The 18,203-nt window shown below is 38.0% G+C and overlaps 3 protein-coding genes and 1 long non-coding RNA gene across 12 annotated transcripts; 1 reads left to right on the top strand and 3 right to left on the bottom strand.

Annotated features, from left to right (window-relative positions):
• Positions 1-45: 45 nt before the first annotated feature.
• On the bottom strand, positions 46-10,140 carry AT4G31570 (nucleoporin). Of its 7 annotated transcripts, NM_001342095.1 has the most exons (11): positions 9,865-10,113; positions 9,415-9,543; positions 8,529-9,195; positions 8,215-8,391; positions 2,702-8,103; positions 1,815-2,601; positions 1,086-1,741; positions 857-992; positions 691-772; positions 474-592; positions 115-370 (listed from the first exon to the last, which is right to left on the bottom strand). In NM_001342095.1, the coding sequence occupies exons 2-10, from the start codon at positions 9,463-9,465 to the stop codon at positions 490-492; spliced, it is 8,061 nt and encodes a 2,686-aa protein (NP_001329593.1). In that variant the 5' UTR covers positions 9,466-9,543; positions 9,865-10,113; the 3' UTR covers positions 115-370; positions 474-489. The 7 variants fall into 7 exon arrangements, with proteins under 7 accessions (NP_001329594.1, NP_001329591.1, NP_001329593.1 ...); NM_001342094.1 differs by having other exon boundaries at positions 46-370; positions 2,702-8,391; positions 9,865-10,140; NM_001342096.1 differs by having other exon boundaries at positions 51-370; positions 2,702-8,380; positions 8,533-9,195; positions 9,865-10,099.
• A 75-nt stretch (positions 10,141-10,215) lies between these two features.
• Positions 10,216-11,388, bottom strand: HCF153 (high chlorophyll fluorescence 153). The gene is made up of 2 exons (NM_119305.4): positions 11,023-11,388; positions 10,216-10,626 (listed from the first exon to the last, which is right to left on the bottom strand). The coding sequence occupies exons 1-2, from the start codon at positions 11,305-11,307 to the stop codon at positions 10,498-10,500; spliced, it is 414 nt and encodes a 137-aa protein (NP_194884.1). The 5' UTR covers positions 11,308-11,388; the 3' UTR covers positions 10,216-10,497.
• Positions 11,389-14,591: 3,203 nt separating this feature from the next.
• WRKY11 (WRKY DNA-binding protein 11) lies at positions 14,592-16,738 on the top strand. 3 transcript variants are annotated; one of them, NM_119304.4, is made up of 3 exons: positions 14,592-15,735; positions 16,068-16,193; positions 16,281-16,738. In NM_119304.4, the coding sequence occupies exons 1-3, from the start codon at positions 15,068-15,070 to the stop codon at positions 16,459-16,461; spliced, it is 975 nt and encodes a 324-aa protein (NP_567878.2). In that variant the 5' UTR covers positions 14,592-15,067; the 3' UTR covers positions 16,462-16,738. The 3 variants fall into 3 exon arrangements, with proteins under 3 accessions (NP_567878.2, NP_001329649.1, NP_849559.1); NM_179228.2 differs by having other exon boundaries at positions 14,987-15,735; positions 16,065-16,193; positions 16,281-16,579; NM_001342092.1 differs by having other exon boundaries at positions 14,959-15,735; positions 16,068-16,737.
• A 1,172-nt stretch (positions 16,739-17,910) lies between these two features.
• On the bottom strand, positions 17,911-18,155 carry AT4G08515. Its single transcript, NR_142212.1, has one exon. It is a non-coding gene; the product is annotated as an other RNA (long non-coding RNA).
• Positions 18,156-18,203: the final 48 nt, after the last annotated feature.

The following is an 18,203-nucleotide window of genomic DNA, read 5'->3' as shown; positions in this document are numbered from 1 at the left end:
GTATAGTTTGTTAAATACTTAAATGTGATCATTTCACGTATTTTGCTTTGTATTTCTGAAAATAATGAATAGCAGAATAGGGAAAAAGAAAAATAATAGAACTTCAAGTCTCTCTAGTTAAATCACACTTTCATTCCACAGCTACTAAATAAACTTTCTTTCTTATTCGTTTGAAAACCCAAGCAGTTTGTGATTCGGATCAATAAAAATGCTGAAACCACAGTTTGCTTGGTTAATATAAGCTAAACAATGAATTAAAAACAAAGACAAAGACAAAAAAAAAAAAAAAAAAAAAAAAAAAAAATTAGTGTTGGAGACGACAACACATCACCACTTTGATGAGCCCATGCATGCTATAACGAGAAACCAGCTGCAAATATACGATTAAAACACGTCTTAAAAGCTTAGCAAATCAAGCTACTCTTTGCAACTTGTTTTGGGATTAAAAAAAAAAAAGTCAGTAATGAGCTTACGAAATTGGAAGTTTGGTTAGACCACGAAAGCAGCCAAAAGAGCATGCAATATCGCCCAGTATAGCATGATCCCTAACCGTAAAGCAGGTTGTCTCATGAGCGTCCGATCACAAGAGACCCTGAAAAGTTCAGAAACCAAATAAAAGGGTCGTTTTTTGTTAGATCATAATTAAAGAACTTTACACTGAACGAGATCCATGGATGAAAAGAGTCTGACCATAAACCATCGACCATGTTAGTGATGGGTCTTGTGAATCTAGGAATGATTCTTGACGTAGAGAGTGATCTGAAACCATGAGCTAAAAAACAGAAAAAATACAAATGGGAATGTTACTAAGAAATGTTGTTAAAAGTACTAAATATTCAGAGACAAGTTTAATTACCTTTATCATCATCTTCTTCTAAGCTACCGCTTTGATCAGTTTGATCTGCATCTATACTAATGGCGACTTGATCCATATTTCCCTTACGCAAACTCCGGACTTGTGATGGAATCGATGTTTTTGTCCACTTGTTTATCTGTGATATCCAACAAAAAAAAATCCACAATTAAAAATTTATCATCTTGAGGCATCTGGAATGGTGTAACTATTTAACAAGCTCAAAGCTTACCAGAGGTTCCACTTCAACGATCTCTGACGTCGAGCTTGTTGAAATGTCTTGTTGGGATTCTTTCTCAAGTAAGAATTTCTCAAGAGTTGCTTCTTTCTGTCTGAGCTCAGCCACTCTACTCCTCTCGCCTTCAAGCAAAACGTCCTTGCTTTGTCCAACCAACCGTAATTCGTCTATTTCAGATAGCATAGACGCTATCCTTTTCTCAAATGTCTCCATGTAGTGGTTTATATGACTGTCAGCATCAGTGGACAGCGAATCTTCTATACCAAGTAGTGAAGCTATCGTGTCGAACCAAGACAGTACAGTTTGGATCTCTTCTGAATCTCTCTTAGTGCCCATCTGAGAAGCAGCAAGAGCCTCATTGGTGCACCTAGTGACTTCTTGTCTTAAGAAAGAAACCTCTGTATCCCGATCTTGCACTTGCTGTTGAAGTTTCTCGATTTCAGCAAGAAGATTTTCAGAGAGGTGATGGAGCTCATCGAATTTATCCACAGTAATTGATAGCTTTTTGGAAATCTTCCCACGAGAAGCTTCAGCTTTCTGCAAGTCTAGGTTCTTCTGTTGCACTTCCTGTTCTAATTCTGTAACTCTGAGTTTCAGATCCTCCATCTGAGACTCTTCCTCGTCAAGCGCTTGCATTAAGGCCTCAATTTCTGCAGGAAGCAATTAGGTATCAGCTATATATGTGGCGGTGCAAAAACAAAAGGGTAAAAGAGAAAAACTGACCTAGGTCTTTCGCAGCTAGTAGATCACTAAGAGATGTGACCTTCTCCTGTAATTCTGAGTGTGACGCCTGCCCTGCTAGCAGCTCTTTTACTCTCTCCTTCATAGAATCCCGTTCCCGAACCAAAATACCCAGCTGGTCTTGCATATCACGCATCCGGGCACTTGCAGATTGAAGATCTTCCGCAAAGATTTTTGCACCAGCCTGGGCTTCCTTAACTTGACCCACAAGTTCATTGCACGTCCTATTATTTTGGATGTCCTTTTCGTGTAACTCCCTTTGCAAATTGGCGATGATTACCTTCATCTCCTTTTCATTTCTCTCCAGAGTCTCAGCGTTCGCTACAACAAGCTCCTTAACAGCTGACGATAGCCTATTTACCATGGACCTGACAGATTCCATAGACGAAAAGTCCTCATCTACTTGGTGGAGACTCATATTAAAATCGTCATTTCCAACAAGTTCAGCTTTACGCCTTTCAATTTCCACCAACACGCTAGAACATGCTCCATGAAGCAAGGCAATTCTTTCACCAAGAGCGGCAACTTCAGAGTCCGTTCCTGTTCCAATTGACTTGAAAAAGGTGTCGATACTGTTGGATACAATATTGATCTGGTCGTGCCATGTGGCCAAGTGCTTGCTTACTTTCTCTTCGAGATGGCTAACACCAACCACAAATTGATCAAGGTTTTGGGAGAGAGAACCACAAATTTCGGCTATGTTTCCACCACTTGATGTCTCATGCAAGTTAATGTTAGACCAAGCAGCACTCAAGCGTGCAAAGATTTCCTACGCAGAAATAGGAAAAACAATATTCAGAAAATAGTCAGAGGCAGAAAAACCTTGAAAGTATATATACCATAATAAGCTGTTAAAATTATTTAAATACCTTGTCTACCAGATTCTCTGTACTGAGTTGAGGCAAGCCAGACAAATCAGTTCCAGTTTTCTTCGCACATAATTCCATATTTGCCTTCAGATGATGCAGAAACTCCATATCCATGATGAAAATATCAGCTAGGCAACTGTTGGTACCTGCGAGTATTTTCCTTAGAGAGTTCACACTGGTTCCACATGATAGCAGTTGAGCATATAGCTTATTCTTTTCTTCGTTGCTGACTGCTGATAAATTTTCAAAACGAGATATGGCTTCAACCTTTGCAGCCTCCGCTGCATCCTTCTCTCTGGAAAGTTGCTGGATTTCATATGTAAATTTTGATAGATCCTCTTGCAGACTATCGTTTGTCTCCTGAACTTCGTTCAACTCAGCAAGTAGCAACTCAGCTGCTCTTCTAGATTTTCTCGACTCCTGCTCAGCAGAAGTCACGGTTGTACTCATTGTTTGAAACAGTTGGGAGATTCGTTGAAGCTTCATGACTGGATCATTTATGTCACCTTCATCACCAATATCAATGCTATTTAACGCATTCAACGTCATGCTCAAATTACCACTTCTTTCCTGTAAAAGATATTCTGTTTCTTGCGAATGAATTTTCAACAATTGGCACTCAGACTCTAGGGATTCTACCCTCACAGAATAAGATTCCAACTCCCTAAATTTCTTTTCATTTTCCAAGAGCTTTTCATCTCTTTTGATAATCTCTGATTTCAGGCGACCAAGCTCAGCGTTCACCTCTTCAATAGTTTGCTTCAGGCTATCCCTTTGCTGGACCAAAGCCTTCCCTTTCCTAACAGCTACATTTAACTTCTCCCTTACAGAAGCTGACTTCTGCTCTTCTTGTTTAAGAAACTCCTGCAGTTCTATTATTTTCTTATCAAGTGCCTCATTTTCCGCAACCAAGGATTGTTGTTTTGCCATGTACAAATCTCTTTCTTCCCTTGTCAGCTTTTGAACATGCAGTGCCTGATCCAGATCTTTTGTTAGGGAAGCTACATCAGGTGTCTCTACGACTGCTATGTCTCTACTTGTTGCTTCAACTACATTAGAATCAGACAATTCAAAATGTTGCCCATGAGAAGTTGCTCCATGTGCACCCAATGACTCTCCGCTTCTAACATCAGCATCTGATGGACGAGTTTCACAGACGTTGTCATCGGTTTCACCTGGCAAACTAGATTTCACCAAATTCTTATAATAGTCTATCAGCTTTCTCAGCACTCCATCCAAGTTCTCAGAATTACTTGCTAAAGCCAAATCTTGCAAGCCATCTTCCTGTATAACATCATCAATCATGTACCTCAAACTTAACAAGTCTCCTTCAATAGTCTGAAAATGTTCTTCATTCCCAAGTTTCTCAACCAATTTTTCATGCAAATCTTTCACTTGATTCTGCAGTTTCTCATTCTCAACTTCAAGGTGAATGCCCCTTGCAGAAAGACTCTCATGATCACCAATCAAACTTTCCAGCCTTTCAGAAAGATTCACCCTCTCACTAACACATGATTGAAGATTTCCCTCGACATCACCTACTTGCTTTTGTGAGACTTCCAAATCAGTAGTTACTGATTGACAATAGACTTCAAGGTTATCAATCTTCTGTTGGAGATTATCCCGGTCATGTGTAGCCTCTGTAATTGTACTTGCAAGCCATTCAATCTTGTTTTCCACTTCCATGGAGTGTAGCTGTGGAGGGATATCAATATTTTCCAGGAGTTTTTCCCATCTCTGAACCAAAGTATTCCTTTCCATCAAGGACTGCTCCAGCATTTCATTCTGTTCAGCCAATCCATAAAACTTTCCTTTGAGCTCCTCAAACTTGATCCTCAAGTCATCCTCAGAACTTGTGCCAGTTTGTACATCCTCCCTCCAGGGCTCTGAGAGAACAAATCCCGCACCTCCATCAGAACTCTTCTGATCCCAACCAGAGGGGCGCGAAGAGTTGCCGTTAGCTGATCTTGCTAACCACTCCACCTTTTCCAATATATCTCGGGCATGAAAATGCTCTGGGAGATCCAAATCTTCCAAAATTTCTTCAATTCTATGAAGCAGAGAGTCTTTCAGAAGAAACGATTCTCGCAATGCAGTAGCTGAGTTTCGGATGTATGACAGCTCAGATTCTAATGCTTCCACACGTTCACCTGCCTCAATATAGGTCTTCAGTTTTTTTTCAACTTCTACAAGCCTAGCGTCCTTCGAATTCAATTCTTCTGAGCACTTCTGCAGTTTAGCAGAGGCTTCGGCCAACGACTGCTTGACATTGTCACGCTGAACAATCAAACCTTTTCCTTTAGTAACAGCTATGCTAAGCTTCTCTCGAGTCGATAATAACCTCTGCTCTGATTGTTCAAGTTCATTAGATTTATCTTGTAACTCAGATCGTACAGCCACAAGGGACTCCTCAGCCTGGGTTAAACTTTCCCTGAGACCAGCTATTTTAGTCTTATGGTGCAGTAAACTCTCCTCGATCTCCATCAACTCATTCCCCTTGGCCTCTAACTGTTTTCTGAGGAGATTAGCTAATTCCTCAATCTCTATAAACTTCTGAACAAGTTGGGAAACGAGAAACTCCACCTGTGAACTAGGAGATTCAAAAATCACTCCACTTTCAAGTTCCAGAAGACCCTCAACCTTCTCAACTAACTCTCGAAGTGAAGTGGAATCAAGGCTTCGCTGCGTCATTTCCTCCATATCGTTTGATTTACTCGACAAGTCTGACTGTAGCTTATCAATCACAGACTGAAGTTCAAGCCTCTCAGAAAGAATTTTTCGCACAGCCTCCAACAGATTCTCAAAACTACCATCTCTGAAAGGATCAAAGACAGCTACATTTTCAACTTCAAGACTGGTCATCTCCGCTGACCCACATGATTCAGTAATCAATTTCGTCAGATCAGCATAGACCTTCTGCATTGAAGAAGCTGTAAATTCATTCTTCTCAAACAGAGTATTGAAACTCTGCTTCAATTCCTCATATTTGTTTGAGGTGGACTCATGCTTCACATAAGCTGCTTCTAGTTTTTCCTTGAGGTCTTCAATCACGTTTACAGCCACATCAACAGAACCAGATATGCGTTTGGTCATATCTAAGCCAGTATGAGCTCCAGAAGTGCCAGATCTGAGTAAACAATCATCAAGCCTCACAACTGCTTCACCAAATTCAGACATCAATGATGTCAATTCATGTTCTACCATCATTGCCCGCTCAGATTCATCCTGCAAGGCCACTAACTGTTCTTCCATTGTGGACAAAAAGCTAGTTAAATTCTGCTGTAAGTTTTCCAGCTGAATTTCAAGCTCATCAATTCTCAATGAGCAATAATTCAGCTTCTTATTGAGCTCCGTGTTTTCTACACTGATATTATCATTTCTTAGCTTTAATGAATCACAGAGAAGTTCAAGATCATGGTTTTTATGTTGCAGCTCATACGAATAATGCTTCAGAGCTTCGAACGAAACCTTACTCTCAATAGTATCTGCCTCCAGAACATTAATGTGGTCCTGATGTGATGCAAACTCAACATTTAACTCCTCGAGTCTTTGATTTGTCGATGTCCTGTCATCATTTAACTGGTTGAATTGTATGCCAGCCTTCCTAGCATTCAACAGTAACTGATCAAGCAAACCTCTCAAATTTCTAATCTGCACATTAACAGAAACAAATTGATCTGCTTCTGACAGATCATCAGTTAACTGTGCATTCTCAGATTCAGGTTCTTCTGGTTTCCGTTTTGACTCAAAAGCTTGAATCAGTTTTGATACTGCTGGCGTGGCACCTTTATCGCTAGATTTACTCACTGAAGAATCGGTCAGGATCTGCTTAATTGCCTCTTCAAGGTTCTGAACCATTTTCTCCCCCTTCTCCAGATTCTTCATCAAGGCAGAAAACTCAGAAGTATATTCCCTAACCTCTTCCAAATTTGTATATTGCGTATTTTCAAGAAAAGATGCACTCTGTTTACTAACCCCGATTTCCGAACTTCTACCAAGTTTCTCAGAAATTTCCTGATTGATCAACCCTGACACATCTGCGCTACCATTGTCTACCATTCTTGCTTTTTCTACCATGATGCTGCTAGTTAAAGATGTATTTTCTTCAGCCAATTTATCAAGGCGCGCTATTGCTTCTCTTAACTCAACTTCTAGATGAGTCCGCTCTTCTTCTACAGTTGACATGTGCTCTTGAAGAGTAAGAAGTTCCTGTGTAAGTTTATCATTTTCCTCAACCAAATGTTCCTTTTCCCCTTGAAACTTCAAGAGCTTATTATTTAACAAAGTATATCCCTCCTTTAGATTGGAATACTCGGATAATAAATAAGTCTCCGAGATCAGATGTGCACTCAGTTCTAGATGTGCTTTCTCATTTTCTTCTCTGAGATGTATGTTGTTCTCTTCAAACATAGTCTGCTGGCGTGTCAGTAAAGAAAGCGTCTCCTTCATGTTTGAGTTTTCCACCTCTTGCAGGGTGACCACGGTCTTACAATTTGCCAATTCTTCCTGTAACTTTTCGGCCTCACCCAATAAACTATATTTTTCCTCCACAAGATGTATCTTCTCATCTGTTAATGGACCAATAGTGTTTTCAAATTGCTCAACTTCTGCCTTTAGTATGGCCGCCAGGTTCTTGCAATTGCATAACTCAGATGAAAGATGCTTAATCTCATAGTTCTTGGATTCTTTTTCTTCAATAAGTTCCTTTTTCTCATCATTCATGGAAGATATAACTGCAACCAACGTATCATTCTCTACCTGAAGATTAATGAATTTTTCTTTTGTCTCAGATAGATCCAACAGGGACTTTTCTAGGCTAAGCTGCAACTCATTCATCTTAGCAGTGAAATCCTCCACTTGTGCTTCTGTAGCAAGAAGCTGATTTTCAAGGTTCGTGTTTGAGCTTGTAGCAGCATAGAGTTTAGACTGGCACTCTGATAGTTCCTCCGCAAGAGAATCATTTCTCTCTGTCACCGCACTATATGATGCACGAAGCTGTGATATTTCAGCTACAAATTGGTTATGTTGATGATCAAACTCTATTTGTAGATGAGACTGTTCTGTGAGTTGCACATGGAGTATATCTTCCATGGTACTCGAAACAAACAGTTCTTCTCTTAGTCGCTCCAACGAACTTGTTCCTGGCTCAGTACTAGAAGCAGCCTCTCTTGCGTTGCACAAAATTTGATATTCATCTTGGCCAAGTCCTTTTACAATATCCATAAGCTGTAAGAAGCTGACTGAGCGGCCTTCATGAACATGAGCAGAGGTAAGTTCTGCAGATAAATTCAATGTGTCAATTTTACGAGTTTCCTCGTGGCTCAAAACTCCAGATATACTGACGCTCTCAGGCAATTGCAGCTGACTGGCCATTTCTGCAACAGAGCTTTCCTCAGGTTCAGCTGAAAGCACGTGATCTCTGTTATTAGGAAAATCAATAGATGTTTCTGGTTTCTCTTCGTTAAGCTCTGCAGCTTCTCTAATCTGTTGGCTTCTAAAATTACCATTTATACCTTCTAGTTCAACTGTATCAAAGGCAACTGAGGATCCCTCTGAAAAGTGTGAAGGAGAAGCAGATGAATCCACAACAGCTGGATAGCTTGTTTGCCTTTCTTCAGTTGCAATCTTATCCACGCCTGCCTTTGCAGATAATTCAGAAAACTGCTCCATGTCTTCTTCCTGCATTTCCCCTACCCAGAAACAAATGAGAACTTAATTATACATCAAAAGGTCGCATGCAATAGACATAACCTCTTTACCCTTATCAGAGAAAAGGTAATAAAGAAAATGATTGAAGAGAGAAGCATGAAGAGAAGGAGAGAACAACCTACATCAGTTACCTGATCTCCCCTTGCACGAATCAAGGAAACATCAGGAATATATTCTTGGAGAGAGGATGGCTGATGCGGCTTTTCCACATTCCCAGAACCACCTTCAACTTCAACACCTTCCCCCTCCGCTATGTTTCCAGAAGCAGCAAAGATTCCATCAACATTAGATGCATCGTCATGTGTAACTCCCTTCTCAGAATCTGCAGGGTCAGATATCAAAGAATCCACTGTGCCAGCCACTCCACTGTTGATAGACTTCACATTCTCTTCTTCAGTGGATAAAGATTTACTGATATCATTTTCAGAATTAACTACTTCTTTTCTCGCTTCAGATCCATCATTAGAAGTGGTGTGTCCTGGCTGAAGCGCATCAGGCTCTGATGAGGAACCATGGACTGAAACATATTCGTGAGCTTTTGTATCTGAAGAAGTTTGTGGAGAATCGACAACCTCCTCAGCAACATTCACATGAGATGTAGCTCCTCCTACAGTCACAGGGGATGGAGCTTGTGCCTCGTCACTGACAGCACTAGTGTCAGGTTTACGCTCATGCTTCTCAGATTTATTAGATTTTTTGGAGGATTTGCCTTGGCTTGTACTGCCTTTGGAGTCCTTTTTCTGATCAGTGCCTTTGTCAGCCTTCTTTTGACGAAATTGTTGAAGCTGAAATGAGGATACGAAACTAAGCGATTAAAACATTTTCATCCAATGTTTCTCTATCTATATATATATAAATCTAGGCAGGACAAGTAATCAAGTAGAGACAAGTTGGGTAAAACTCTCTCTCTCTCTCTCTCTCTCTCTCTTCTCACTGACATTTGTGATAACTAAGCAACTTTACCCAAATTCCAAAGAGGTAGGTTTAAGGACAACGAAGCTAACCTTCTGGCGCCCAGCAGCAAGCGGATCAGCACGGTTCTTTTTCTTGTCCATTCGATTCACTGTGTTCTTGTTCCCACAATGACTCTTCGTGGATCACCACCAAGTTTAGATAACCATGGTTCGTGCCACCTGATTGACGCAGAATCCAATCACAACAAAGAAAACTGAGCTAAATTTCACAAAACTTATATGATACCGACACAAATATAGTGGCTTAGAATTATGAACAAGACAAATAAAAAGCTTGTGTGGCTTTAAATTTTGTAAAAAAACAGACCCAAATTGTGCAGCAGCTAAACGAAAATCAATCTCCAGATTCAATTGAAAAACAAACCCATCAGAAGCTAAATCCAAACTCGTTTCCAATAACCACAATTGGAGATCATCAAATTACACACAGGAACTCGATGAATAACACGCTAGAAATCACGAAACTGAGCTAAACCATACCCTCGATGCGTTGAAGAGAAAACTCCACAAAGGAGACTGAAATCGACTTTGCTCGTTAATCTCCTTCCCGTGGAGAATTTGCTTGAAACCACGTATACGTCGCTCTCTCCTTAGATCTAACGCAAATGGCCTTTAGCTGGTGTGTCTCGTTCGTTTGAACCAAAAAAAACTGCTAGATGAAAACGCGACGCGATTTAACCTCACACAGACGTCGATTTGAAGCGAAGAGAAGAATTCCTAAACACTACTACTTCAAAAGTAAAGAGACAACTCATACTGGGCCTTAAAAGCCCAATCTAAAACGGATTAGACGATTACACGAAACAGTATTTGGTCAATGGAAGCATACAAAAGATGTCCTTCTATTTCTTCCAAAATTACAAATTTACAGCAGAAGAAAGCTCGGCCACAATAAAATAATCTGCTCTCAACTTAAAATGGTAACTGTAATGAGGTTTTTGATTCATCATCCGTTTTTTCTTTACAAAATGATCAAACGGTAATGTAAAACCAGTAACTACAACTATAAACGGGACTAGGAAAGGCTACACGCTTAAATTTTCTTATACAAAACACAACATGTATTACAGTTACAACGTCTATTCCCATCATGAAGAAGCTGTGTGTGCGTTTTTAAACTTCACGTTTAGGCCGGTTACGTGTTCGTTGAAGCACAGGTTCTTGAATCACATCGTCCAGTGAGATATCACCTTCTCCATTCTCTCCCTTTTCTGCTGCTTTTATCGCTTGGTTCAACGCAATCTACAGAAGCAGAAAAATAATAGTACAAAGCAGTTAGTTTTACAGACCTTATAGATGATACAATAACACTGTTTCTATCCATTCCACCTCAAGGATATAAGAATGAGCTCCTTCCAGAAAGAGATAGATTCAATTCTATTAGATTGCAATGCGCTCTTAGAGGATGTGATTATCTCTTACTTTCTAACGATGCCGTTAATTCAACAACTTGAACCAATTCAACCCAAAATTCAAAAGTTAGTCATTTGCTTAATTGTTTCCCCCAAATAAAATTTGCTTAACCACGATTACCTAAACTAAGACTGAGACAAACTAGACCTAAAGCAAGGTAAAACACTAGAGAGCTAGACAAAAATCGAATCTGAATTAGATATGACGAAGATTGAAGGATCTTACATCCTCAAGGAAATCTTCGTCGAGTTTGTCAGCGATTTTGATTGAAGTGAAGACAGTGGCGGCGATAAGAGTAGCAGGAATGGCGAACGCGAGCAAGTAGCTGCTCGTACTAGGCCCTGCTCGCGTCACCACGGAACTGTCTCTGATTCTCCGTGTAAGACATAATCCCCCAGCTCCACCATCGGTGAAATTGTTCGCCGGCGGAGATAATAGTGGCTGAGAAGAAGACGCAGGGAAGCTTATTTGTGTGGGTTGCATAGGGATAGAGACGAAAAGTCTCGCCATGATTTTTATTTTGGAAACAAACGATTGGCAAAGGCAAGGCAACAAGGATAATCATTTGTGACCCGACCCGATTAATCTGAAATATATCCAATGGGCTGACTTGTACGAGGCCCATTAAACTATTAACCAAATTACGAAACCCATAGAGTGCTGCAATTAATTCTTGCATAATAGTATTACAACTTCACTTGGTTAATTAACCAATCAAACATTTTCAAAAATAAAGAACACAAAGTGGCTCCTTTGTGGAAACAAAAAAGAGGATGGAGATAACTAATTGGAACCTGCCATGATAGCGATATACTCGTCTTCAATTCGTTTATTTTATTGAAGATATGATAGCATATGGAGCATGTTTCATATATTTTACTGACCAGAATCAAATCTTAATCAAGTTGTCTAATTGATACGATTATTGATTCTGATATTCATTTAACAAGTTTTTCTTAATATAATCCCATCATTATTTAACACAAAGTCAACCAATATATAAACTTTATAATATTCTCTTTCGTGGGATAATGGTTTATTCCAGTATTAAAATTTACCACTTATCTTGATGTTGGGAATAAGACTTTTGAGTTTCGAGTAATTAATCCACTACAGTTTTTATCATTATTGGTTCTAGATACGTACGTACGTTAAATGGCAAAGATACTATGCGTTCCACAAACTCTAGAGATTATTCGACCCACTTTAACTCTAGAGATTATATGTGCTTTGGTTTGGATCACCCATTATACATCATTTTCTTGATATTTATAGTTCATCTTCCAAGACCACCATGTGCTTGGTTCATGTTTAGACGTTAAAGTGAAGAATATAAAGCAAAATTATTCGACACCCAACGTTACATCCAAATATGCGTTAAACATTGATATTAGAAAAATACAAAATATGACATCTAGTTGAAGTCCACATTGGATTCCACTCTCATTTTACTTTTTGTCTTTTATCTACATATTCTTCCTTACAGCTTTCTTTCAATGTTTATTTAATTAGTACAAGTAAAATAGGCATAGCATTGTGTCATAACCCTCAACTCTACAACATGCATGCATTATATATGCATATATAGTAGAATTGATCATGCATGTATTAACTGTAACTGAAGTGAGATTAAGACTTATGAAACAAAACTAATAGGACTACAAATATTAGTCTTTTTTATCATCCCATATTTCTCTGTATATAAACTCTGTAGTTATTTCTAATTTTAAGATTTATAATCATCCTTGACAAAAAAAAAAAAAAAAGAGATTTGTGATCAGAACATTTGTTGTTTAAAGAACTTGTTTGAGTTGTTGTTAAAAAAAAATAACATAATTGTTATGTCAAGATTATTTGAATTAATATTTTTTATCCGTTAAATTGTTATGTAACTTCTTGTCATGAAGTACAAAATATACTCAATTATTAATACGACAAAATAAATAGTACGTAACGTTGCAGAGTCGTAGAGATAGAATTAACATGCAATTTTTTTTTAATTTTTTTTTTATATCAACATGCAATTTAACGAACACGTTTCTTGCACCTGCTTGATAGAAAATAATAATATAAATTATTGGAACGAAATACAACCAGAGAAAAACGAGCATAATTTTATTATTTTATTTTTAGTTTTCTAAAAATCATCTTACTTTTTTTTATCTTGTTTTATGTTTCATTGTAGTTTTAATACGGGGAACGATTTTACCCCGCATGTATAGAACAAAAACAAGTTTACTTTTAAAATTAGTGAAAGACTAGTTCCAAAACCGCATTGACATGTTAGTTTTTTCTCTTACAAATATATATTTGTTATCTTATTCTAATGTTAACCAAACAAATATTGATCGGGAAGAAAAAGAGATGCTCAGAAATATTATAACACAATGAGTGATTGAGACATAGAAAAAAGGATGATCATTGAGATTTTGTAACTATGTAGATAATATAGACGTGCACGACAATAATAATACAACTCGGTCGATCGGGTCAACTACCCCATGTTATAATTTAATCGTTGACATAAGAAACTGTTTTAAATAACAACAATCCATGGTTTCTTCCCCACCCATATATAGCCATAAAACACGTTACATGAACACTCAACACGTTCTATTTTCATTTTTTATTTTGTTAATAATTTAAGAATTTTAAGCTGAAGTCCAGATTAATTTCCAAAACATAGAGAGACAATATAATTATTGCCAGCTAAGATAATCACAATTACTGAATACGATTAAAATCCAAGTTGGAAGATTTTATTTTTGTAACCAATGGACTAGTATCCAAGATAATGTTGATACATACGAGTACATTTTATGTCACTATATACAATTTCCGATATTTTTTATTTTTCAATCATTCGTTAATAAAAATTCTACAAACAAAAATAATTCATCAAAACACTAAATAAATTTTTTTTCCCTTTTTCTCAATTTTATGCCTTGCCTAATTTCTGTTCCATTCATTTTTGAAACAATTTCAATAGTGGAACATGATAACAAAAGTCGACACGTGACAAGAACTTAATAGCTGGCTGGAGATTTTAATAGGCTCATAAAATCATAAAAACATAGTCAACACTTGTATCCACAGATCCACCGTTGGATTGACCTTTCGAAAATCCAGTGGTTCATATAAGAGTTAATGGGACCACCCGGTTACCGAGGTCGTCAAATAGCTTTATGTTCAAAGAAATAATCGTAAATTCGTTATTTTTTATTTTCTTACAATAATTTAGTAGCACTACTACTTTAACATTTTAAATAGTCAGCTTTTCACCTTCCTTTGTCGTATTGATGAATCGCTGTTCTAGTGGACTTTTAAAATCATTAGTCAAACCATTACTGCTATTTTAATTATAATGACTATTATTATTTGTTGTTTTCACAATATGTGTAGAATACTTAGGTGAATTTGAGGTTAATAAAGTTTCCAAGTGAAGACTGTTTCTAAAATGAAAACTTCTTGTTGTAAATAAGTAAACAGTCAAATTTTATCAATAGAAAAAGACAAAAAAGAAGTAAAAGTCCGGCGCCAAATATTTATTGGTTATGGAAACCCCTTAACTTAGTCTTGAATTAGTTAATCGTAAATCTAGTTGACAAATATTAAAGTCCGTAGAATTTGAAAGAATACAGAAGATTCAAATTGGGACAAACATAATATATAATTAAAGCTTTATAAAAGTCAAATGTATCCATTATTATTATTTTGGGATTAATCAATCATCTCTGTCTCTCGTTGACAACTCTTCCTTCTCTTGCCTCAACCAAATTCCAGCTGGCCCTCTTTCTCCATTGTGTGTGAATGAATCATTGACATTATTTTTACTTACTTTGGTCATGCAAACTTCTTTCTACACCTTTTGCTTAAGCTAAGTTGAATGATTTTTGTTAAGAGTGTTGTTATTTAGAGAAAATTCTGTCCATCCATTATCTTTTTGGGTTGAAAAATATCTTGAATTTGAAGTAACGATAAAATTCGGATGCCAGGGGTGGGTCCCAGTAACCTCGAACTTTGAGGAGACCAAACTGTTGATTGCTTTATTCCGTGGAAATCCTCAACTCAATCACAGCCGTTGGATCAAAACCTCCTTCCCGGTTTGACTAAAAAATCACCAAAAATCTGACCCGGTCACCTCCTCTTTTCCCCATATATCACGCATCCTTCTTCTTCTCTCTTCTCCATCACAACCATTTCTCTCTCTCGTCTTCGTCTTCTTCTTCTTCAACGTTCCTCTCCAAAATCCTCAGACCAAGAAATCATCATGGCCGTCGATCTAATGCGTTTCCCTAAGATAGATGATCAAACGGCTATTCAGGAAGCTGCATCGCAAGGTTTACAAAGTATGGAACATCTGATCCGTGTCCTCTCTAACCGTCCCGAACAACAACACAACGTTGACTGCTCCGAGATCACTGACTTCACCGTTTCTAAATTCAAAACCGTCATTTCTCTCCTTAACCGTACTGGTCACGCTCGGTTCAGACGCGGACCGGTTCACTCCACTTCCTCTGCCGCATCTCAGAAACTACAGAGTCAGATCGTTAAAAATACTCAACCTGAGGCTCCGATAGTGAGAACAACTACGAATCACCCTCAAATCGTTCCTCCACCGTCTAGTGTAACACTCGATTTCTCTAAACCAAGCATCTTCGGCACCAAAGCTAAGAGCGCCGAGCTGGAATTCTCCAAAGAAAACTTCAGTGTTTCTTTAAACTCCTCATTCATGTCGTCGGCGATAACCGGAGACGGCAGCGTCTCCAATGGAAAAATCTTCCTTGCTTCTGCTCCGTTGCAGCCTGTTAACTCTTCCGGAAAACCACCGTTGGCTGGTCATCCTTACAGAAAGAGATGTCTCGAGCATGAGCACTCAGAGAGTTTCTCCGGAAAAGTCTCCGGCTCCGCCTACGGAAAGTGCCATTGCAAGAAAAGGTATTGTTACGTCACCCACCTGTCGCTCTAACAACTACTCAGTGACTTCAGTTATTTAATTTCAAAAGTTTCAACCCATAGTTGACTATTACCCTCGCTATATCAATAATTAAAAAATAGTCTAATAATTCAATTAGGTGAACCCGGTTTAGTAATACTGTCCCGGTTATCGGTCTAGTTGCTTTAAATGTCGGGCATGTTTTGGTATTGCGCGCCGACAATGACTAGAACCGGTTGAGCTCAATGAATAACTCAAGTTTTGACCGTTGACTTTTGGAACCCAATGTTTTTTCCGTTAATTAATATTTTCTATTTGATTTTTAATGAAGCAGGAAAAATCGGATGAAGAGAACCGTGAGAGTACCGGCGATAAGTGCAAAGATCGCCGATATTCCACCGGACGAATATTCGTGGAGGAAGTACGGACAAAAACCGATCAAGGGCTCACCACACCCACGGTAAATATCCTACACCCGTCTAATATCCACCGTTGGTATTTAATTTAATCGCGATCTAACGGTGTTTATTTGTTTTTTGCGATCCAGTGGTTACTACAAGTGCAGTACATTCAGAGGATGTCCAGCGAGGAAACACGTGGAACGAGCATTAGATGATCCAGCGATGCTTATTGTGACATACGAAGGAGAGCACCGTCATAACCAATCCGCGATGCAGGAGAATATTTCTTCTTCAGGCATTAATGATTTAGTGTTTGCCTCGGCTTGACTTTTTTTTGTACTATTTGTTTTTTGATTTTTTGAGTACTTTAGATGGATTGAAATTTGTAAATTTTTTTATTAAGAAATCAATTTAAATAGAGAAAAATTAGTGGTGGTGCAATGTTTTATACTATTGTTGTTGATGATTAGTAGATATGGGTATTAGGTAGAACCGTAGAGGTTATGAAATTAATTGCGCACCAAATGATATAGACTTATGTTCGTCATTTACTTTTCATTATTCATTGTTTTTTTCCTTAATTAATATAAATGACTTGGTGGCCGTTGGATTGCTCGCGAAAGTAAAGTTGACTAAATTGATGAATGATTAAAAGTCAATGAGTACTTAATGAGTTGGTTGGGTTTTGGTGTCGAATAATGCATTTGAGTTTGTCTATATAAATGTGAAATCCGAAAGACAAGTTAAGGGTCAACTGAATTTATTTATGCCGTCTGAATAGTACATTGACATTTATTATCTATATCTTGTGTCAAAGTTGTCATTTGTTATTGCCGACCTATGTTTTAAAATGAAATACCAAGTGTTTGACCATTTCCTATGTTTATATTTCGATATCGATTGGTAGTAAGACAAACAGTTTGGCACGATGTATACAAAATTAGAGATGTACAAGTACTTGCTATGTTAAAAGGGAACGGAAGTTACGAAACACTCGTATATTTTTAGAGGGACAAAGTTTCAGTTTCTAGTTAGGAAGGAAGATTTGAAGACCATTACTACTTGTCCCACCAACCAAAAAATAGTATACAAAGACGACCACACTTAAATCATCTGGTACAAAACTCCTCACTTGAAATTCTCAGACACATATTGGTTCGTGGAATTCGTTTGTATCTACTCCTTTTTATGTGAGAGGATCGGAACAAATATTGCATTGGTCACAAACACTATAACGTTTCTTAGTAAGAAAACGCAACGTCATTTCAGCTGCATTCATGCAAGAGTATAAATGTGAAAAAACAATCCAAGATTTTTTTTCAGTCTATAAAGTATAAACACACACGTATCACAAAAATACATCACCAAACACATACACAGCACTTTTTTAAAAATGGCCAAGGCTTAAGATGTATCCTTCTTCCTTACAATAACACTGCTCTTAGCCATACGTTGAAGAGAAGCGACAAATTAAAAGTCAGCCCATACATGGCATACGTCTTCGTACCGGCATCAGCTCCATACGACGAGGAGTTCGACGACCCATTTCTCTACACGTGTATGTAGACAACTACAAGCTGCTGAAAGTACGGAGACAAGTCATGTTCAAAGCATAGGCAAGAGGAAGAAGACTTGGACGCGGACCTCATATTTATGGTCAAAATTTGGAAGCAAAAAAAACAAAGCAATCTTAAGAATTTGTTCTTATTAACGAAATAACACAACTTATAACTAATGTGTTTTACTTTGGATTGGATAGAGCATCCTGCATCCACAAACGTTGGACCGAACCTGCGTGGAGAGAAGCTCATTACGGCTTAGAGGATGAAGTTGATCAAAAATTCGAAGATCGACAACGAATTGAAGCGATGAGTCTCGTATATAGTGAGCTTTGTGCTTCCACCTCGTACTATTCAGTTGGCATTGATCAGTCTACTATTACATGTCAATTGATTTCATCTACAAATTGGTTGTAAGTTATACGTTAGAATATGCACATGGACCTCTATTTCTATAGTATCGTTAACATGTTTTCTAGCAATTTTGTTCGCCGATCATCCCTAAATTTA

Source organism: Arabidopsis thaliana, chromosome 4 (genome assembly GCF_000001735.4).
Source record: "Arabidopsis thaliana chromosome 4, partial sequence".
NCBI lineage: Eukaryota > Viridiplantae > Streptophyta > Magnoliopsida > Brassicales > Brassicaceae > Arabidopsis > Arabidopsis thaliana.
The sequence above is the reverse complement of the archived record's forward strand: the minus strand, read 5'-3'. Positions and strand labels throughout refer to the sequence as shown.